Source organism: Chiloscyllium plagiosum, unplaced genomic scaffold, assembly GCF_037043375.1.
Source record: "Chiloscyllium plagiosum isolate Xiang-an unplaced genomic scaffold, Cpla_swu_hap1 HiC_scaffold_17, whole genome shotgun sequence".
NCBI classification, from domain to species: domain Eukaryota; kingdom Metazoa; phylum Chordata; class Chondrichthyes; order Orectolobiformes; family Hemiscylliidae; genus Chiloscyllium; species Chiloscyllium plagiosum.
The window spans coordinates 73,044,844-73,062,923 of NW_028270155.1; the positions used below are offsets into that span (position 1 = coordinate 73,044,844).

General features: G+C 43.6%; 1 protein-coding gene across 20 annotated transcripts in view; it reads left to right on the top strand.

The window, feature by feature from the left end:
* Positions 1–18,080, top strand: part of mtss2b (MTSS I-BAR domain containing 2b) — a 146,797-nt gene that overhangs the window by 38,563 nt on the left and 90,154 nt on the right. For all 20 annotated transcript variants that reach the window (XM_043707337.2, XM_043707339.2, XM_043707343.2 and 17 more), the window contains exons 2-3: positions 2,683–2,744; positions 6,954–7,027. In XM_043707337.2, the coding sequence (XP_043563272.2) occupies positions 2,683–2,744; positions 6,954–7,027 (136 nt within the window). The remainder of the gene's footprint in view (positions 1–2,682; positions 2,745–6,953; positions 7,028–18,080) is intronic.

The following is an 18,080-nucleotide window of genomic DNA, read 5'->3' on the forward strand; positions in this document are numbered from 1 at the left end:
GACTCTGATTAAATGAAGATGTTTCCTATTGGAGACTGCGCACGCTCTTAGTCTCTTCAGAATTGTGTGACTGAACAAATATTTTACAAAGGAAATTGTGTTGACAGTAGCAGTGTTTACCAAGTTGTTGTCTTGAGTCCTGTGTGGGCTGTCAGTGGGGTTGTATTCCTGGAGAGAGCTGGAAGAGCATTTTAAATCTCTTCTGCAGGCAGCTGGGGAATGTTCAGTTGCAGATATCTTACTACAGATTCTATTTATTGTACAGAAACATAGAGCTGGTTGTGGATGGTATTTGGTGTTAGGTGTTGGTGGTATAGGGATTTTTAAATTTGTTATTGGTTGTATGTGTATGGATTTGTTGTCAGAGGTGAGCAGCTTTTGGTTAAATTCTTGAGAAAATGTTTGCTCACAAGATGTGGGCATCCCTGGCTAGGACAATGTTATTGTTATTGTCCTTTCTCCAATTGTTTTCCGAGAGGTGACTCGTGCAATTCTGAAGAGACCTGAGTGTGCAGTCTCCAATAAGAAACATCTTTACATAGAATCTCTACAGTGTAGAAGCAGGCCATTCAGCCCAATGAGTCTACACCAACACTCCAATGAGCATCCCACCCAGACTCACCCACTTTACCCTATTCCCCATAACCCTACATTGGCCATGGTAATCCACCTAGCCTACATGTCCCTTGACACTATGGGGTGATTTAGTATGGCCACTTCACCTAGCCCACACATCTTCAGATTGCGGGACAAAACCAGACAGGGGGAAAATGTGCAAACTCCACACAGATAGTCACCCGAGGTTGGAATAGAACCCGGGTCCCTGGTGCTGTGAGGTAGCAGCGCTAACCTCTAAGCCACTATGCTACTTTTGGTGAGCTTTCCTATGATCCCATACTTTTACAGAAGAAGCAAGCCATTAAACTCTGGGGGCCTGCTCCACTATTCGACAAGATCAAAGCCATCTTGGTCCTAGCTTGAACATTGAGAGATCTATGGGGGCCTGGTCTTGAACTCACCCTGACAGAGGGTCCTCATCAGCCCCCTGTAGAGAACGTCAAGGCTGGTGTGGGATGGGGTTAATCAGTACAGAAGTAGCCCTGCTTTAATTAAAACAGTTGGTATAGAGTTTGCTGGGAAGTGCAGCAAGATCCCACAAAAAGTTATTAAAGGACTAACTGGACAATCTATTGTTGGCAAATATTGGCCAGAACATCAAGAGGAACTTTCCCATTCTACCATCTACAACTCCCCTATCTACCACGTACAATGCACAAGTCAGGAGTGTGATAGAATATTCCCCACTTGCCTGGATGGGTGCAGCTCCAACAACACTCAAGAAGCTCAACACCATTCAGAACAAAGCAGCCTGCTTAATTGATACCCAATCCAGTATCATCATCATTCACTCTGTACACCATAGGCACACGGTGGTGTCAGTGTACCATTTATTAGATGCATTACCACAGCTAACTGAGATGCCTTCAAAAGCAATTTTCAAATCCATGACCATTTCCATTTAGACTAGGCAGCAGGTTTATGGGAACACCACCTGCATGTTTCCCTGCAAGTCACTCACCATCCTGACTTGGAAATATATCACTGTTCCTTCATTGTTGCTGGGTCAAAATCCTGGAATTCCTTCCCCAGCAGTGTTGTAAATCTGTCTACAGCACAGTGGTTCATGAAGGTGGTGGTGAGCTGCCTTTTCGAGGTCAACTGGAGAATGAACAATAATGCAATGGCCTGCAATGTTTACATAAGGTGAACAATTTACTAAAAAACATGATTATTGCTTATTTAATGAGTTTGAAACAAGATGGCGGGCTAAGGGCACAAGGAAAAGTTTAATTAGGACCTTAATCAGGTTGACAATGGACATATGGTTCCTCAATAATAAGATATGCTCCTGTTCCTATTTCTTAGGTCATGCTTTGCTCTGTTGAATATAACCAAAAGGCATCAGAACAATTTCACATAAAAATACAAGTCCAGATTTTAAGTTCATTGTCCTGGGTGTATTCTCAAATTTTGTATTAAAAAGGATCTGCGTTTGTAAAGCACCTTTCACAGCCATTGCACGTAACGATAATTCACAGTTTATGAAATAATTTCGAAGAGGTGCCATTATTGTAGCATAGCAGCTAAATTGCACATGGCAAGTTCCTACTGAAAAAACAATGACTGGGTGATCTGTTTTTGTGCTTTATTTGAGGGATTAAAATTGATCAGTGTGTATCCTCCTGGTCAGCTTTAAAACAGTGCAGTAGGATCTTTAACATCTCCACACGAGGTGGCAGATAGCTCTTGTGTAATATTTCCTCAAAACTGCTCCACCACAAAGACAGGGGATGTCCTGGGGATATGGGACCTGCTGCAGAGTATGATGGCAGTGAGATTCCAAATACTGAGCTATAAAAGACACTTCGGACTTCCATTCGCGTGACTTTGAGTTCCTTTATGGTTTAGCCCAGAACTGGGATGACATCACTCACCGACTCATCACGTGAAGGGATGGTCCATAAGGATTGGTCCCCCACAGATCTTGGTTTCTTGGTTCATTTCCGATCGAATGCATCAGCTTTTCTCTTTTATTTTGAGGGCCGTCTTTAACTGAAAAGACCATTTCTGTTTATTGCTTTAGCTCGCAATGCGCTAATTCTGGCTTCTTGCTTCCCACAGGGCTCCTATCCAATCTGGGAGGACTTCAATGCCAAGGCTGCTAAGCTTCATTCTCAGCTCAGGTAAGGCAAACAGAGGGATATGAAACCTGCCTCCTCATGGGGCAGAGGAAGAGGTAATCCCCAAACCAGCCTGCTCTGAGATCCATTACATTTCAACAACTCTTCCCTTTGATAAAACCTCACTTTCCCCAAATACTCCCTTCCCATTTCCCTGGAAGAGCTCTTGTTCACTTTCTAAAAGAATGAAGTGTATACAGAGGATAATGAAGCTAAAAGTTACAAGAGATTGTCGCCTAGTGTACGCTGTGCTCTGAATGACCTCCTGTTTTAATCTCCCATTTACAATATCGTCCTTTAATAAGTGTGTGTCCATTCCTCTGGAGTTGTCACATTATAAAACTCTTATAGTCTTTAACTCCTTGACCTGTGAACATCATAGAATCGTTAGTGTGAAAGCAGGTCACTCTGTCCATCAAATCCACACTGACCCTCCTAAGAGCACACCAACCAGACCACACACCCCCAACCCTGTCCATATAACCCTAATCCACCCCAGCCTGTACATCCCTGGACACTATGGGCAATTTAGCACGGCTCCACCTAACCTGCACATCTTCGGGATGTGGGAAAAACCAGAGCACCCAGAGGAAATCCACGCATCAGGTGCCAGCCTGTTGACTGTTTTTTGATGTACAGGTACCATAAACCTTTGGCCATTTTGTGACCTATTTAAATTTTGTAAGTTGTCGAATGTACCTTAACATTAATCTTGCCGACCCCCAAAGATGCATCTATTTCCCTTTTTAAAGAGCTTGGTTCATTTTCTGTCTGTGACCCAGTGACAGATGGTGACCCTCCCACTGTTGGTCTGTGAGGGACCAATCCTATGGACCACCCCCTCACATGTGATGAGTGATGTCATCCCAGTTCTGGGCTAAACCACAAGAGACGGCATCACAGTGTGGAGTTGGCCGAATTCTGTCCCCTCCTGATTTCCACTTCTGCCCTCTTCCCAACAGAGATCCCAGGTAAAGATTTGGGAGAAGTGGGAAGTTGGAAATCTGGCTGCTACATCTCCCATACCCCTGCCCTGGTAAGATCCAGCACTTTGCAACAAAATGGACGAGTCACCAAAGGTGGGTGACACTGCTGCCATGCAGTGTCCCTTAACTGACTGGTGGATTGGCATGAGGGTGACTGGGACCCACTTCTGGACCCAGTTCAATGTGGGAGATTAATTTACTGTAAATCAGCAAGAGTGGATGTCCCATTGGAGATTGCTATTGGGTTAGAATAAATGCATCCTATGGTTTACCTACCCAGCCAATTAGTCTAAAACATTCACAATCCTGGCGGGAATGAAGTCACATTATTCCATGAGTCCTCATAAATGTGAAATGTGAACAGTTTAATCTCTCGGGTAGTTAATGTCTGACTGAGACCACTTCCCAAGATTGAAAAAAAAAACTAGGTTTTGTCAATGAACAAGGAAACTAACAAAGTGTATTTATTGTAATGAATTTGTGGCAAAAGCAGATTATTAATAACTTTTTAATGTGTAAACTTTATCTGCTTTAAATCACACATAAGATGTACAAGCCCATAAGAGGGGAATTTTAAAAATGGCTTTGAGCAGGGGAAAGTAATATAGGAAGGTACGAACACTGTGAATCAGAGCCCAGAAGGGGAATTGATGTGACTATCTCATGTTTTCTTTCCTGTTTTTTCTATAGATGGTTGTCAACTATGGAGAGTCTTGATTTGGTGGCTGGTCAGTTGGACCTAGGTCTCAGCTGCAATCAGTTTGTTTTATTTTTGTAATTTGAGCGTTATTTATTTTCCAATTAAGAGAGTAATTTTTGCTGCTGTCAGGCTGAAAGGCTTGTGTCCCAACTGCGTTCTCTCTCTCCTCAGTTCTGTGATAAACTGTACTTAAACCAATCCGCAAGCTATTCCTGGGCACTCACTTTCTTTCCCAAAAGACTCCTGGTGCTAACATGTCTCTAAAGTATCAGAATTCAGCTTAAAGTGAAGTAATATGCTCTTGTGTAACCATTAAGAGACCACACAGTTCCACTTTTCCTTCGGGTTGTGAAAAAACAACTAATTATCCAAATTTCCATTTTCCAGTTCATAGTTTTTCTAAAACTATCCTTTATTTTAAAAAGCTCTGAGAGAGGTGTTGCTGGAGCTTTTCATCTTCCACTTACCTGGACAAAAAAAGTAGTGCCGAATTTTAAACTACCCAACCTCTACAACAGGAGAGATGAGAGCAGATTGCTTGCCATGTTGACTCTGATTGCTTTCTCAGTCACAATCCCTAAACCCATGGGGAATTAGATTCCTTGAGCTCCTGGCTAATCAGAAAAGGTACAAGGCCTGGACATATTCCTCTTGTTTGCAGGTTCCTGCTTCTAAATCTTTGTTGCTCCTAGCAAGTATGAATGGACCACATTTTAAGATCAATCAAACTTTTATTGTTTAGTGTAGCTGTTAAAGCACTCAGGATAGCTCAACTTTCTCCATGGCACTCCTCCATTCTCAAAGTTCAAATTTCATGCTAGGAATAGAACATTCCAAATTTCTACTTCATTTTCTCCCAGCTCAGGCATATCACAGTTTGACACAGGGGTGGGGCATGCAGCATCAGTTTATGTCCTCCTGTCTTGTCTCAGGCAGGAGTTCAGCAGCTGCCAGTTGCATTGGTAGTAGAATGAGAGGAGGCACTGGGGAAATTTAACACCCTCAGAGTCAGAGCTCTACAATGTTGGGGCCACCCTCTGGAGTGTTCCCTTCGCACACTGTAGACACCTCACCACAGTCACAGACTCAGTGGTTAGGAGCTTGGTTAGCCCCTTCAGCCCGTTCCTGCATTTAATGAGCCTTTGGCTGATCTGTAAGATATCCACCCTTTTGGGGGTCAGAGGCAGGTAAGCTGGAAGTCCCAAATCTTCACTATTCTTCTTGACATCAAACCTGAAGAGTGCAATCCAAAATTTAAAGCTGTCCCCTTTTTGTTTTGGACTCTCTCCTCTCTTCCACCCACCCTTCCAATCCCCAACCAACCAGATGAAATAGAGCAGATAATGAGAAACTATCAAAACATTTAATCATGTTAAACCCTGCAATAAGATGAACTCTGAATTTTCTATATTCAAGGGAACGGAAGCTGATTTTCTATGAGCTGTTTCTGTAACGGAGCCTCCTTAATCCTGGTATCCTCACTGATGAACCTGAGCACTCATTCTCTGATGCTAAGAAACCCTCCTTGAGGTCAGGTGCCCAGAGTTTTGTTGAACTGCAAAACAACTTTCACATGCCAGCTCCAGCCTCTCTGTAATGAAGACTAACATTCCATCAGAAGTATGTTTAAAAAAACAAAACTGCAGCACAGACACAGGCCAGTATTTGTGCTTTACACTTGGGGTGGGTCAGTGGTTAGCACTGCTGCCTCACAGTGCCAGGGACCCAGATTTGATTCCAGTCTCTGGCGACTGTCTGTGGAGTCTGCACATTGTCCTGCTTTGTGCTCTGGTTTTCTTCAACAGTCTAAAGACATGCAGATCAGATGAATTGGCTGTGCTAAATTGCCAATAGTGTCCAGGGATATGCAGGCTAGGTGGATTAGCCATGGGAAGTACAGAGCTGTATGGAAAGGGTAGGGGTGTGAGCCTGAGTTGGATGCTCTTTGGATGATTGATACAGACTTGATGGGCTGAATGGCCTTTATTTGCCTTGTAGGGATTCTATGATTCCTCCAATCAGTATAATGTGCTAATACACTCTCCCTCATGTATTCATCAAGCTTCCCCTTAAATTTACTCACTCTGTTCACCTCAGCCGCTCCATTCGGTAGTGAGGACCTCATTCTAATCCAGCGCAAGAAAAAAATTTCCCAAATTCTTCTTTGGGTTTATTGGTGCCAAATTAATGACGCTGTCCCTCTTGATTGTTCAATGTCTGGCCAGCAGCCGTTAATGATATCTGTATGTGGACCTAATTCCGTCTGCTCTGTCTCTGAATCGCTTTCCCCCAACCTGCCAATGAAGGGCCATATCTGAGGGCCATAGTCAATTGAAAGCCACATTTGGTGCACCTGCTGGGAGTATTGTTGAGAAGCTCCAACTGTCTTGTCTGAGCCAGTGGGGGGAGAGAGAGAGATATACCGTTATCCAAGAAAATTTGGATTGTAGAGGTGAAGGTCTCGAACCACCCTGTACCAGCCTCTGTGTACATGGTTTCTAACAGTGTTCCCTTTCTTCACGACAGGACCACTGTGCTTGCAGCAGCCGCCTTCCTGGATGCCTTTCAGAAAGTGGCGGACATGGCGACAAACACACGAGGTAGGAAACACTTGAGCTGACTCAACAGCTGCGAGTGTGTCATGAAGAACCCTTTGAGGGCTCAGCCACTTCATTTAGGATGCAGGATCTGTCAAATCCTGCCCCGATGGTTCATCTCCAGAGTTATTGATCACTTTCTGAATCTTTCCCAAAGTGTGGGGCTTCAGAACAGAATAATAGATATTTGAGAGTGAGTAACAGACTGAAATCAGATGGGGCTCAGATGGTTTAAATATAGAATAGTGGATACCAAGGAGTGAGTTAGAGATTGGAATCTAATCCAGTGGTTCAGATAGTTTCCATATAGAATAATAGATACCTGGAAATGAGTTACAGACTGGAAGCTAATCGAGAGCATGACAGTGGTTTATATATAGAATAATGGATATGTTGAAATGGGTCCAAGTTTGAATACTAATGAAGGAGTTAGATGGGATATGAAGAATATCTGAAATGAAAATGTCACATCAAATTGAATCCAAGAGTTGAATGGTGTTGAGAATGCTGAGATCGTTTGATATGGAAAATGTCATCTTGGTGCAGTGTATTTATCACTGAATATTACTGAAAACTGAAGGAGCTTTCCAAATGCTCCCTGAGAAAGATCTTGTCCCTTTGATGGTGCGTGAAAGGAAGAGTGGGTGCTACAAAATGCTATTGCGGAATTTGTCTGCGGAAGGCTTGTCAAACCAAAGCAAAACTCCCAAGTATTGTGTTACTGAAGGATAGAATGTCTAATTCTGGAAGGGACCTAACATTAAAGCAGGAGGTTTTTGGACAGGTACACTTTAGGATGTGACTGTACGGAAGAGGGAGGTAGAGGAATTGCAGTTTAGGGGTATGGCCACCAGTGTGGGTGAAATGGAAAACGGATGTGTACCTGAATTGGAGGCACACCAGTCCCTGAAGGCCCAGAGGTGGGGAGGAATCTGGCCATTTTGAAAATGTGTCTGAGAATCTCGAATGTTTTTAGTCAGGACTGTCAAAGGAACTAATGTAATTCAGCAAGTGCGGGGAAGATGGGTGAGGAAACCTGTTAAGACAGCACTGAATACAGGCATTGGACATGTTAAGCAGAGTTGAAGTTCTGTGTATATTTCTCTGCATCTGTGAAGAATGTCATATGTGCAAGGAAAGAGGAAAATCAATCCAGATTTTATCTGGTACACAGGTTTGCTGTTGTGACAAGGCTTGAGAAATGAGAATTCCCTTCACCGGAGTTTGACGTGTGACCTGATGGAGGCTTCCAACATCATGAAATATTGGGAATGTGATGAATGATGGCTTGTATTTACTGGTCAGCTAACAGCAACACATCTCAAATAATGAAAGGAATTTAATGGTGGAGAAATGCTGGGTGGTTTGAATTGTCTGCCGCAAACATGATATTTAAGCAAGAATTCTTTTTTTTTGGTGAAAAGAGTTGTTTGAAAATGATGAATAAGAAGTGGCTTGTAGCATCTCATTAGAAAGATGGCACCCTTGGCTCCTTCAGTCTGGCATCAGAACGTCACCCAGATGATAGAGTGGGATTTGAACCATTGACATCCCAACTCAGGCAAGTGTGCTACCCACTGACCCACAGCTGACAAAGGCCAGCACACACATTCAGTCGCCCAATTCTGCTCTGGGACTCTTTTATAATTGAAGTCTCTTTCAGGAAATGTCCTGCTGAAACCTCCCCGACTTGGATAAAGAGAGGGTGGAGATTTCTCTGTGTTTTCTTTTCCTTAAGTTTGCTTGGCATTGGCCGAGGGTGTGTGAGCAGTCGGTGCCAGATATGTGTGATTATTGTTGTGCTGTTTACGCTCTGGAAAGCCATTAAAGCAACCCATTAGAAAACAGGTCAGGCCTTTTGAAAAGCACAGCACCAAGCTCCTGTTGTTCTCGAGGCGTGAACGTGAAACTGCTTCAAGAGGACTGCTTCGGTCAATTTACCCTACTCTGAGCTGGCAGGGTTTTACACTCGTAAACAGTAGCTAATTCTGGTCGACTTCCCTTTTGTGATTATCTTCAAGTGATGACGCAAGCTCCAATTTGACTGTTACTATGCGTCAGCAGATTAGTTTTGTGTCTGTTCTTTCCGTTCTGCTCTTTCGGAGATGCTGACCCTTGCCAGGGCGCAGTATCCCCAGGTACTGGCTGGCCCTCTGCTACCCTTTGTCCCGTATCAACTACTGACTGAACAATCATGGGGCTTATGTGACCTCCTCAGGGTGAAGTGTTCAAGCTGGAGACTGATGCCCTGTGTGAGCACAGTGACCAATCGAAGACCACTGGACTACAACTAGGATGGGAGCCTTGTCTGACTTTCTGATTCTTTCTCCATTTCTTGGCCCCTTTGATATGCACTGCCATTGACTTGGTTCATGCTTGATTCATACATCCACTCAATATAGCTTCCTTTTAATTAAGGATTAGCGGTAGCCTCACCCAAGAAAATAAAGTTATCCATCTGGGCCTCATGCTTCAGTTATTCAGCAAGCGTAGTCTCTTGATTTGATTTAGAAATTCCCATTAATCTTTAGTATGAAAATGTGCTTGTGGTTCTGCTGGCCTGCATGGGCTAGCTCAGATCATAGATGCACTGCAACGGAGGAAGATTTATACCTAAGATTTGATTCCATTCAGTTTACGGTGCTACTTTTCAGGAAGGATCTATTGGTATCGAAGGGCCTGGAGCATAGATTTGTCCAGGATGATAATTTGGGCATTGAGGGTTATGTTGTGCGAAAGAATACATACTTGCATTTATGTAGATCTTTTTACAACCGCAAGGGTGGCCCAGAGCAATTTACACCCCCTGAAATACTTCTGGAATGTAGTCACTGTTGTAATGTTGTAAATGTGGGCAGCCAATTTACATGTAGCAAGGTCCCAAAAACAACAGTGTAATCATGGCTAGATAATCTGTTTTCTTGTGTTCAATTGAGGGATACAAATCCCCTCAGAGTAATACCTTCAATTCCTCAGAAGATGGAACTCCAGAGCTTGATTAGAGTCAGCACCCTATCCTAGCTTCGGCCAAAGACTTACCTGTTCACCCTCTCAATGCTGCCACTTAATAAGCGGCTGCTTGCTACTCCTCCATTCACAGGTTACTATGCTCCCATGTTTGCTGGCCACATTTCTCCAATTGGTGACTCCCATGAGTGAATTCTCTCAGGTGATCTGGGAGGGTGGACTCACCTTTGACCTTCTGTAGAAGGCTCTGGAATGACCTGGTCAAGGTGGTTAAAATATTCTGAAAATTTGACACAACAAATAGAGGAGTTTTTGGGGAAGCCAAGAAAACATTAGGTTACCCAAATATGGAATTTGCCAATATTTACTAATGCTGGAGACAGCAAGGCAGGAATGGCAGTCGTCCTATCCCAACATTCTTTGCAGCCGCGAAAGTCCTCTATTATTCTTGTGTGAGAAAGCAGTGAGATTTGCAAACACTATTCACATCTGTTGGAGGCAACAATTCATAAGTAGGAGGGAGGAGTTGGTGAAGTCCCCAAGAACCTGCAGCCCATTCGGAGAATTGGGAAAACCATGGTCCTGTATCTGACCATGGAAATACTGACCGAAAAGCATCAGGAACAAGACAGTTTAGTGCTTATGGCGATCTCTCGTACATGATAAAAATGGACGTCACTTGCAGTGGCAGTCTGTAAGTGTTTTGGGGAGATTGGAGTGAAGCTCTGGTTCATGCCCAACACCAGGGTTGTGTTAACAAAATGATATAATTCGTACACTGTGTGTGAATCAGTCTGTCTGCCTTGGCCTGTCAGAAGAGAGGTGAGATTTAAAGGGAGCTGTGTACTTATTGTAATGATGTCATTCATCCAAAAGGAACCTTTAAATATTGTTCTTGCAATAAAAGTGAAAGGAGGATGTGTTTGTGTAAGACATCTTTCCTTCCCTCCTTGTGAGTTGATGGGACTTTTCAGCCAGTGAAATCTCACTACTGTAAGAAATGTAACAGGATGCATTGTGTACTACAAGATTCAAGGGTGGGAAACAAACATTGGGCAGGATGTTGGGAGAACGCCCTTCCTATTCCCTTTAGGGGCTAGAGCAGTGATAGTACCTCTGGGCCAGAAGGCCTCGGTTCAAATCACACATCCAGGATGTGATGGTCACAAATTGTGTTATAACATGGCCAAAGATGGTTGGGGTTTTTTCTTAAATTTAAAAGAAATCCCTTTCAACTTCTCAAGTAGGACTCTGGAATCATTTGCATCCTTTCCGGAAGGCAGACAGGATTTCTGCCTAATTGTGTACAGATTTTTGACCTCCCCCCACCCCTAAGGACGGATGTTCTGGCTACTAAGGGAGGGTAACAAATGTTTACCGACTGATTCCTGGGATGGCTCCCCAAGTTGATTGTAAAATTCTCATTGTAGTTTTCACACTATTTTTTTTCCATGGCGTCATCCCTTCCCCATCTCCTCCGAGATCTCTGCACTCCTCTAACACTTGTATATCCCAGATTTTAACTGCTTCACTACTGGAGCTTCACTTGCCGAGGCAATAAATGTCAAATTGTTTTTAAAAATCTGATTTTCCAACCCCTTTCAGAACTGAGCTGCCAGAGGAAATGGTGGAGGCTGGAACAATTGCATTTAAAAGGCATCTGGATGTGTACATGAATATGAAGAGTTTAGAGGGATGTGGGCCAAATGGGACTTAATTAATTTAGGAAATCTGATCAGCATGGACGAGTTGGACCAAAGGGTATGTTTCTGTGCTGTACAACACCATGACTATGACTTTGTTTCAGATTTCCTGTACTTTTTGTCTTTATTTAAAATGTGCCTTATTGCTTTAAAGGTGCTGTGTACATATGAACTATTGTTGTAATGACCTTTATTCGATCACACAGGAAAGGGAATGGCAGGCCTTGCTTCCTGCTTCAAACTAATGTCCGGTGACTGTTCGATGTGGCTGTCCAGACCAGGATATGCCCTACAGTTGAAAATGCTGGTGTTTGTCCTCTGGGTTCACAAACAATGAAGAACAGGCACAATTAACTCAACCCCCTCCTTCACCACCACTCTGCCAACCTACCCCTCCATACCCTGTGTACAAAACACAAGCCCAGTCGAGCCTCTGAGAATGCAAACAGTTGTGGCTACAGAACAGTTGTTTTAAACTGTTTGTCATTGCAGAAAAGAAAATAGTTTTCAGTTTGTTGGGGAACCACCGTCACAAACAGGACTGTTCCACTGAAAGTGGATGGAGGTGTTTGCTTTAAGCTTTCCAACTTTTCAGAGTTTTTATTCATTCACGGGATGATGGTGTCGCTGACTCAGCCAACGTTTATTGTCCTTCTCAATTGCCCAGAGGGCAATGGGTCTGGAGTGGGTCCATTGAAGTGGGTCTGGAGTCACATGTAGGCCCGACCAGGTAAGGATGGCAGTTTCTTTCCCTTAAGTGAATCAGTTGGGTTTTTCCTGCCAATCGACGATGGGTTCATGGTCGTCATTAGACTCTTATTTCCAGATTTTAATTGAATTCCAATTCCACCATCTGCTATGGTGGGATTCAGACTGGGTCCCCAGAACATTACCTGGGTCTCTGGATTAACAGTCCAACGATAATACCATGAGGCCATTGCCTGCCCATGTAGTTGCCATATAGTATTACACAGCAGCGAATGAGACCTTTTGGTCCATCATTCCTGCAGCAGTGTTTTGAAATGCAGTTTGACTAATTCCATTCCCATTGTTCTTTCCTCCTTAACCCCACAATAATTACTTTCCAAGTATTAGTCCAATTTCAGTTATGACATTTAGTATAGAATCTGATTTTGCCAGGCAGTGCTTTCTGGATCATCAACAGATCCCCTAATTCTGTGAATGGCCTGAAACCTGGGAATCATCGCTCCCTATCAAATCAAACAAAATCCATCATAGTTTGAGCACTTCCTTTAACTTTGCCTGCTCCACGAAGAATAATTCCAGCTTGGTATTTCTATCAGCTTCACCCCCCCTCAGTGCTATTGGAATAGATCCTCTTTATACAATTTCCAAAGTCTCTGCCTCCTTGCTGACAACGGTGTTTCAGAATTGGGCATGATGGTCTAGGAATGGCCAAAATATCTATAAAGGTTTACTGTGCACCTTCCTAATCCTGACACAAGTCACACAGGGAGAAATGTCTGGACTAAATAACCTTTGTTTATGAAGTTCTCATTCCTGCTTCTCAGGCTCAGCAGCCCCCTGAGATATCCATGCTCCTCTAAATCTGGTCTCTTGCACATCCCTGCTCCCACACTGGTGCTTTCAGCTTCCTGGGTGGAACCCGGATCTCTCAATTTCAATCTGCACAAACACTTTCTTGAATCCTACCTCTTCGACCAAAATTCTGATCACCTGACCTAATGTTGTCTCATGTGGTTCGGTGAGAGGTTTTTACCTGGGTACAGTCTTGTTTAAGACCTAAAGGAATTTTTGTTTCATTAGCGGTGCAATTTTAGTGGAAGTTGTCACTCACCTGGTGATCTTGAAAGATTGTTGCCTGTTTAAAATTTCATTTAATCACTGTATTCAAAATCTATCCTCCTTAGTCACATCCCTTGATTAATGAGCAGATGAATGTTTGTTGTTTCTACTGTGTCATCTTTTACTGTGAGAGCTTCAATACTAAGCAGCCTTGGTTTCCCTCACAGTAAAGCCTTGTACAAAGGACAAAGAGCAAACGGACGAAGGAAACGGACAAAGAGGCTTCTCTGGGCTGCTCAAGGCCTGACTTTTATTCATAGTGTAAAATTCAATCACATCCTTGTTCCCAAGACCCAAGTCTTCAGGGAAGAGTGGTAAAATAAGACTTAATATTGACCATTAATAGACTATAGGAGCAGTCAATTAAAAGATTTGTCCAATGGGTTAGAGGAAGGACTTTAAGCTGGAAAGGGTTCTGAAGAGAAACAGTAGTCAGGATGTGGGGCCTGAGATACAGCAGCAGTTAGAAAAGATGTGTAAGAAAGGCAAGGTCACAGTGATCATGGGGGATTTCAATGTGCAGGTGGACTGGGAAAATCTGGTTGGTAGTGGATGGCAAGAAAAGGAATTTGTGGAATGTCTATAAGAGGGATTTTTGGAGCAGCTTGTGGTGGAGCCCACTAGGGAGCAGGCAGTTCTGGATTTAGTGTTGTGCAATGAGGCAGACTTGATAAGGGAGCTCAAGGTGAAGGAACCCTTAGGAGGCAGTGATCATAATATGACTGAATTTATTCTGCAATTTGAGAGGGAGAAGGTGAAATCCAATGTAACGGTATTACAATTAAATGAAGGCTACTACAGAGGCATAAGGGAGGAACTGGGCAGAAATGACTGGGAGAGGAGCGTAGCAGGAAAGAGAGTGCAACAGCAATGGCAGGGGTTCTGGGAGTAATTCAGGAGACACAGCAGAGATTCATGGCTAGGAAAAAGAAGCATGGTGCAGGGAGGCATCTAATATGGCTAAGGGGATTGGGAAGCCTACAAGGACCAAAAGGACAACTTAAAAAAAAAGAGGGAGAAAGTTAAATATGAGGGTAAGCTAGCCAGTAATATAAAGGAAGATTGCAAGAGTTTCTTTAAATATATAAAGGGCAAAAGTGGCTATTGGGCTGCTGGAAAATGACACTAAATAAGTAGTAATGGGGAACAAAGAAATGGCAGTGGAACGGAATACTTTACTCTTGTCTTCACAGTGGAAGACAGGAGTAACACCCCAAAACTTCGAGAGTCTGGGTGGGGGAGAAGGTGAGTATGGTCACCATCACCAAGAAAAAGGTGCTAGAGAAAAAGAAAAATCTGAAGGTGATATATATCACCTGGACCAGATGGACTACACCCCAGAGTTCTCAAGGAGATAGCTGAAGAGTTAGTGAAGTCATTACTGATGATCTTTCGGGAGTTACTGGAGGTAGGGAGGATCCCAGAGGACAGGAAAATCGCTAATGTAACCCCCCTGTCTAAGAAGGGAGTAAAGCAAAAGATGGGAAATTACAGGCCGATTAGTCTGACCTCAGACATTAGTAAGATTTTGGAGTCCATTGTGAAGGATGAGGTTTCTGAATACTTGGAAGTGCAAGGTAAAAAACGGCTAAGTCAGCATCATTTCATCAAGAGAAGGTGATGCATGACAAATCTGTTAGAATTCTTTGAGGAGCTAATGAGCAGATTAGACGTAGGACAGCAAATGGATGTTATCTATCTGGATTTCCAGAAGGTCTTTGACGAGGTGCTACATAGGAGGTTGCTGAGTAAGAGAAGGGCCCTTGGTGTTAGAGACAAGGTACTAGCATGGATAGAAGATTGGCTGTCTGGCAGAAGGCATCGAGTGAGGATAAAAGAGACCTTTCTCAGGATGGTGGCCAGTGACTAGTAGTGTTCCCCAAGGGTCACTGTTGGGACCACAACCTTTCACTTCAATGATTTAGATGAAGGAACCGAGGGCATTCTGGCTAAGTTTGCAGATGATACAAAGATGGATGGAGGGACGGGTAGCATTGAGGAGACAGCAGCAGGATTTGGACAGGTCAGGAGAGTGGGCAAAGTAGTGGCAGATGGAATACAATGTGGGAAACTGTGAGGTCATGCACTTTGGTGGGAAGAATAGGGGCATAGACTATTTTCTAAATGGGGAGAAACTTCAGAAATCTGAAGTGCAAAGGGACTTGGGAGTCTTAGACCAGGATTCTGTTAAGGTTAACTTGCAGGTTGAGTCAGCAGTTAGGAAGTCTAATACAATGTTAGCATTAGGCTTCTCAAACTAAAAGCAGGGATATACCTCTGAGGCTTTATAAGGCTCTAGTCAGTTCACATTTGGAGTATTCTGTGCTATTTTGGCCCCCATATCTCAGGAAGGATATACTGGCCATGAGAATGACCCCAGGAATGAAAGTTTTAATATATGAGGAACGTTTGAGGACTCTGGGTCTGTACTTGATTGAGTTTAGAAGAATGGGGTGGGAGAGATGTAATTGAAACTTAAAGAATACTGAAAGGCCTGGATAGAGCAGATGTTGGGAAGATATTTCCATTAGCAGGAGGAACGAGGACCCAAGGGCACAGCCTTAGAGTCGAGGGAAGATAAGAAGAAACTTCTTCAGCCAGAGGTTGGTGAATCTATGGAATTCATTGCTGCAGAAGATGGTGGAGACTAGGTCATTGAGTATATTTAAGACTCAGATAGGATCTTGATTGTTAAGAGGATCAAAGATTACGGGGAGAATGCAGTTGAGAAACATCTCAGCCATGATTAAATGATAGGGCAGACACATTGGGCCTAATGGCCTCTTTTGTGCTCCTATGGTCTTGGTAGTCTTATTTACCAGGAAGGTATCGGATATGGAAGAGTTGAGTTATAAAAAAAGGTTGAGACAGTTTTTATAAGTGTAGGAGGTTGAGAGGCAAAGGAGTTTATTTTTTAAAAAATCAGGAGTTAATAGAGTTAATGGTAGTTGTCTTTTCCCTAGGATGGCATTTCAAGTCTAAGGGCACATTTTTAAGGTGAGGAGAGAAATTTGGAAAAAGACATTAGAAGCAGTATTGGTTTCTGTTCTGGAGAAAGAACCATAGAATTCCTACAGTGTGGAAGAAGGCCATTTGGCCCATTGGGTCCACCTCTCCCCCCAAAAGAAAGAGATCCCATCCAGACACATCTCCCTATCCTATCCCTGCAGCCCTGCATTTCCTCATGGCTAACCCACATAGCCTGCACATCCATGGACACTATAATGGATTTAGAATGGCCAATCCACTTAACCTGCACATCTATGGATTGTGGGAGGAAACCGGAGTACCCAGAGGAAACCAATGCAGACACAGGGAGAATGTATAAACACTTGCCTGAGGGTGGAATCGAACCCGGGCCCCTGGCACAGTGAGGCAGCAGTGCTAACCACCGAGCCATTGTGCTACTAGGGTCCAGCTCTGCCTTTTACGGTCCAGCTCTGCCTCTGTCCTCTGCTACAGTGACAGAGCCAGTGTCGGTCTGTGCAGTTTTTAATCTGAGGCCAGTGTGTGTCGAGGGGAAATGGGCAGAGTAATTGGGATATTTATTCCCCCTCACACACCCACGATGTCCCATAGTGTTGATGCCTATTATAGTGATGCCCTCAGGCAGTACAGATTGGAGAAATCGAGAGAGGGACCTCCTGCTCTGCTCGACTCAGAGGCTTCAATAAGTGAGGCACTGAAGGAGTTTTGTAAACAGATACTTAGAGCTTGGTGTACATCCAGTTACAGGTTTGGCCGGTGTGTCTGTCTGAGTTGTGGCAGCAAAAATGTGCAGCTAAATATAGAAGGTAGCCGCAGGCCAGTTACATGTGTTACAGCATTCACTCTGATTCTGTTCAGGGGCAGGATGAGGGACAAATAGACTTCACAATAACTCTCTGAGGATTCAGTCCACTTGGCCCAAAACAGAGAATTTTAGGGCTTTTTCAGATGATCTGCGAACTATTTCGAATAATAACCAGTGTTTCTGTTTCCTTGCCGAGACATGCTTGCCCTTACTGATCCAATTTGAAGTTCTGAACAGTAGAAATTCTTCCCCCCCCCCCCCACCCCTCTCAGCCTCCTCTCTCACCCCCATTCTGGGTCTAGTGTCAGCAGAGTGGACTCTCAAGCCAAACAAAGGGTGTACTCGGTTGCAGGGCCCTGTGGCGTAGTCAGTCACCGAAGTATCTCTACAAAGAGTCTTGTGTGTGTTTTTGATGCAATGCCCATATTTTGTTATCCACATTTCAGCAGACTTTCCAAGTGTTACATCGCTTCCAAAATGAAGCAATTATTGTTTTAGAGGCAAAAGCAATGCCTATTTTGTACCCAACATTTGGGCAAATAAATTTCAAAGGCTTGCCTTTATAGTCTGCAGGCAGCCCCAAAGTCTAGAGCGAAACAGAGCTAAAGATTTGACTCCAGTATGACTTCCCTTCAGAACCGACGTAGTCATATTCGGGTCAGAACGTGAACTGTTTCTCTCCTCTCAGATGCTGCCAGACCTACTGAGTTTCTCCAGCAACCTCTGGGTTTGTTTCATGTTTCCAGCATCTGCACGATTATAGCCC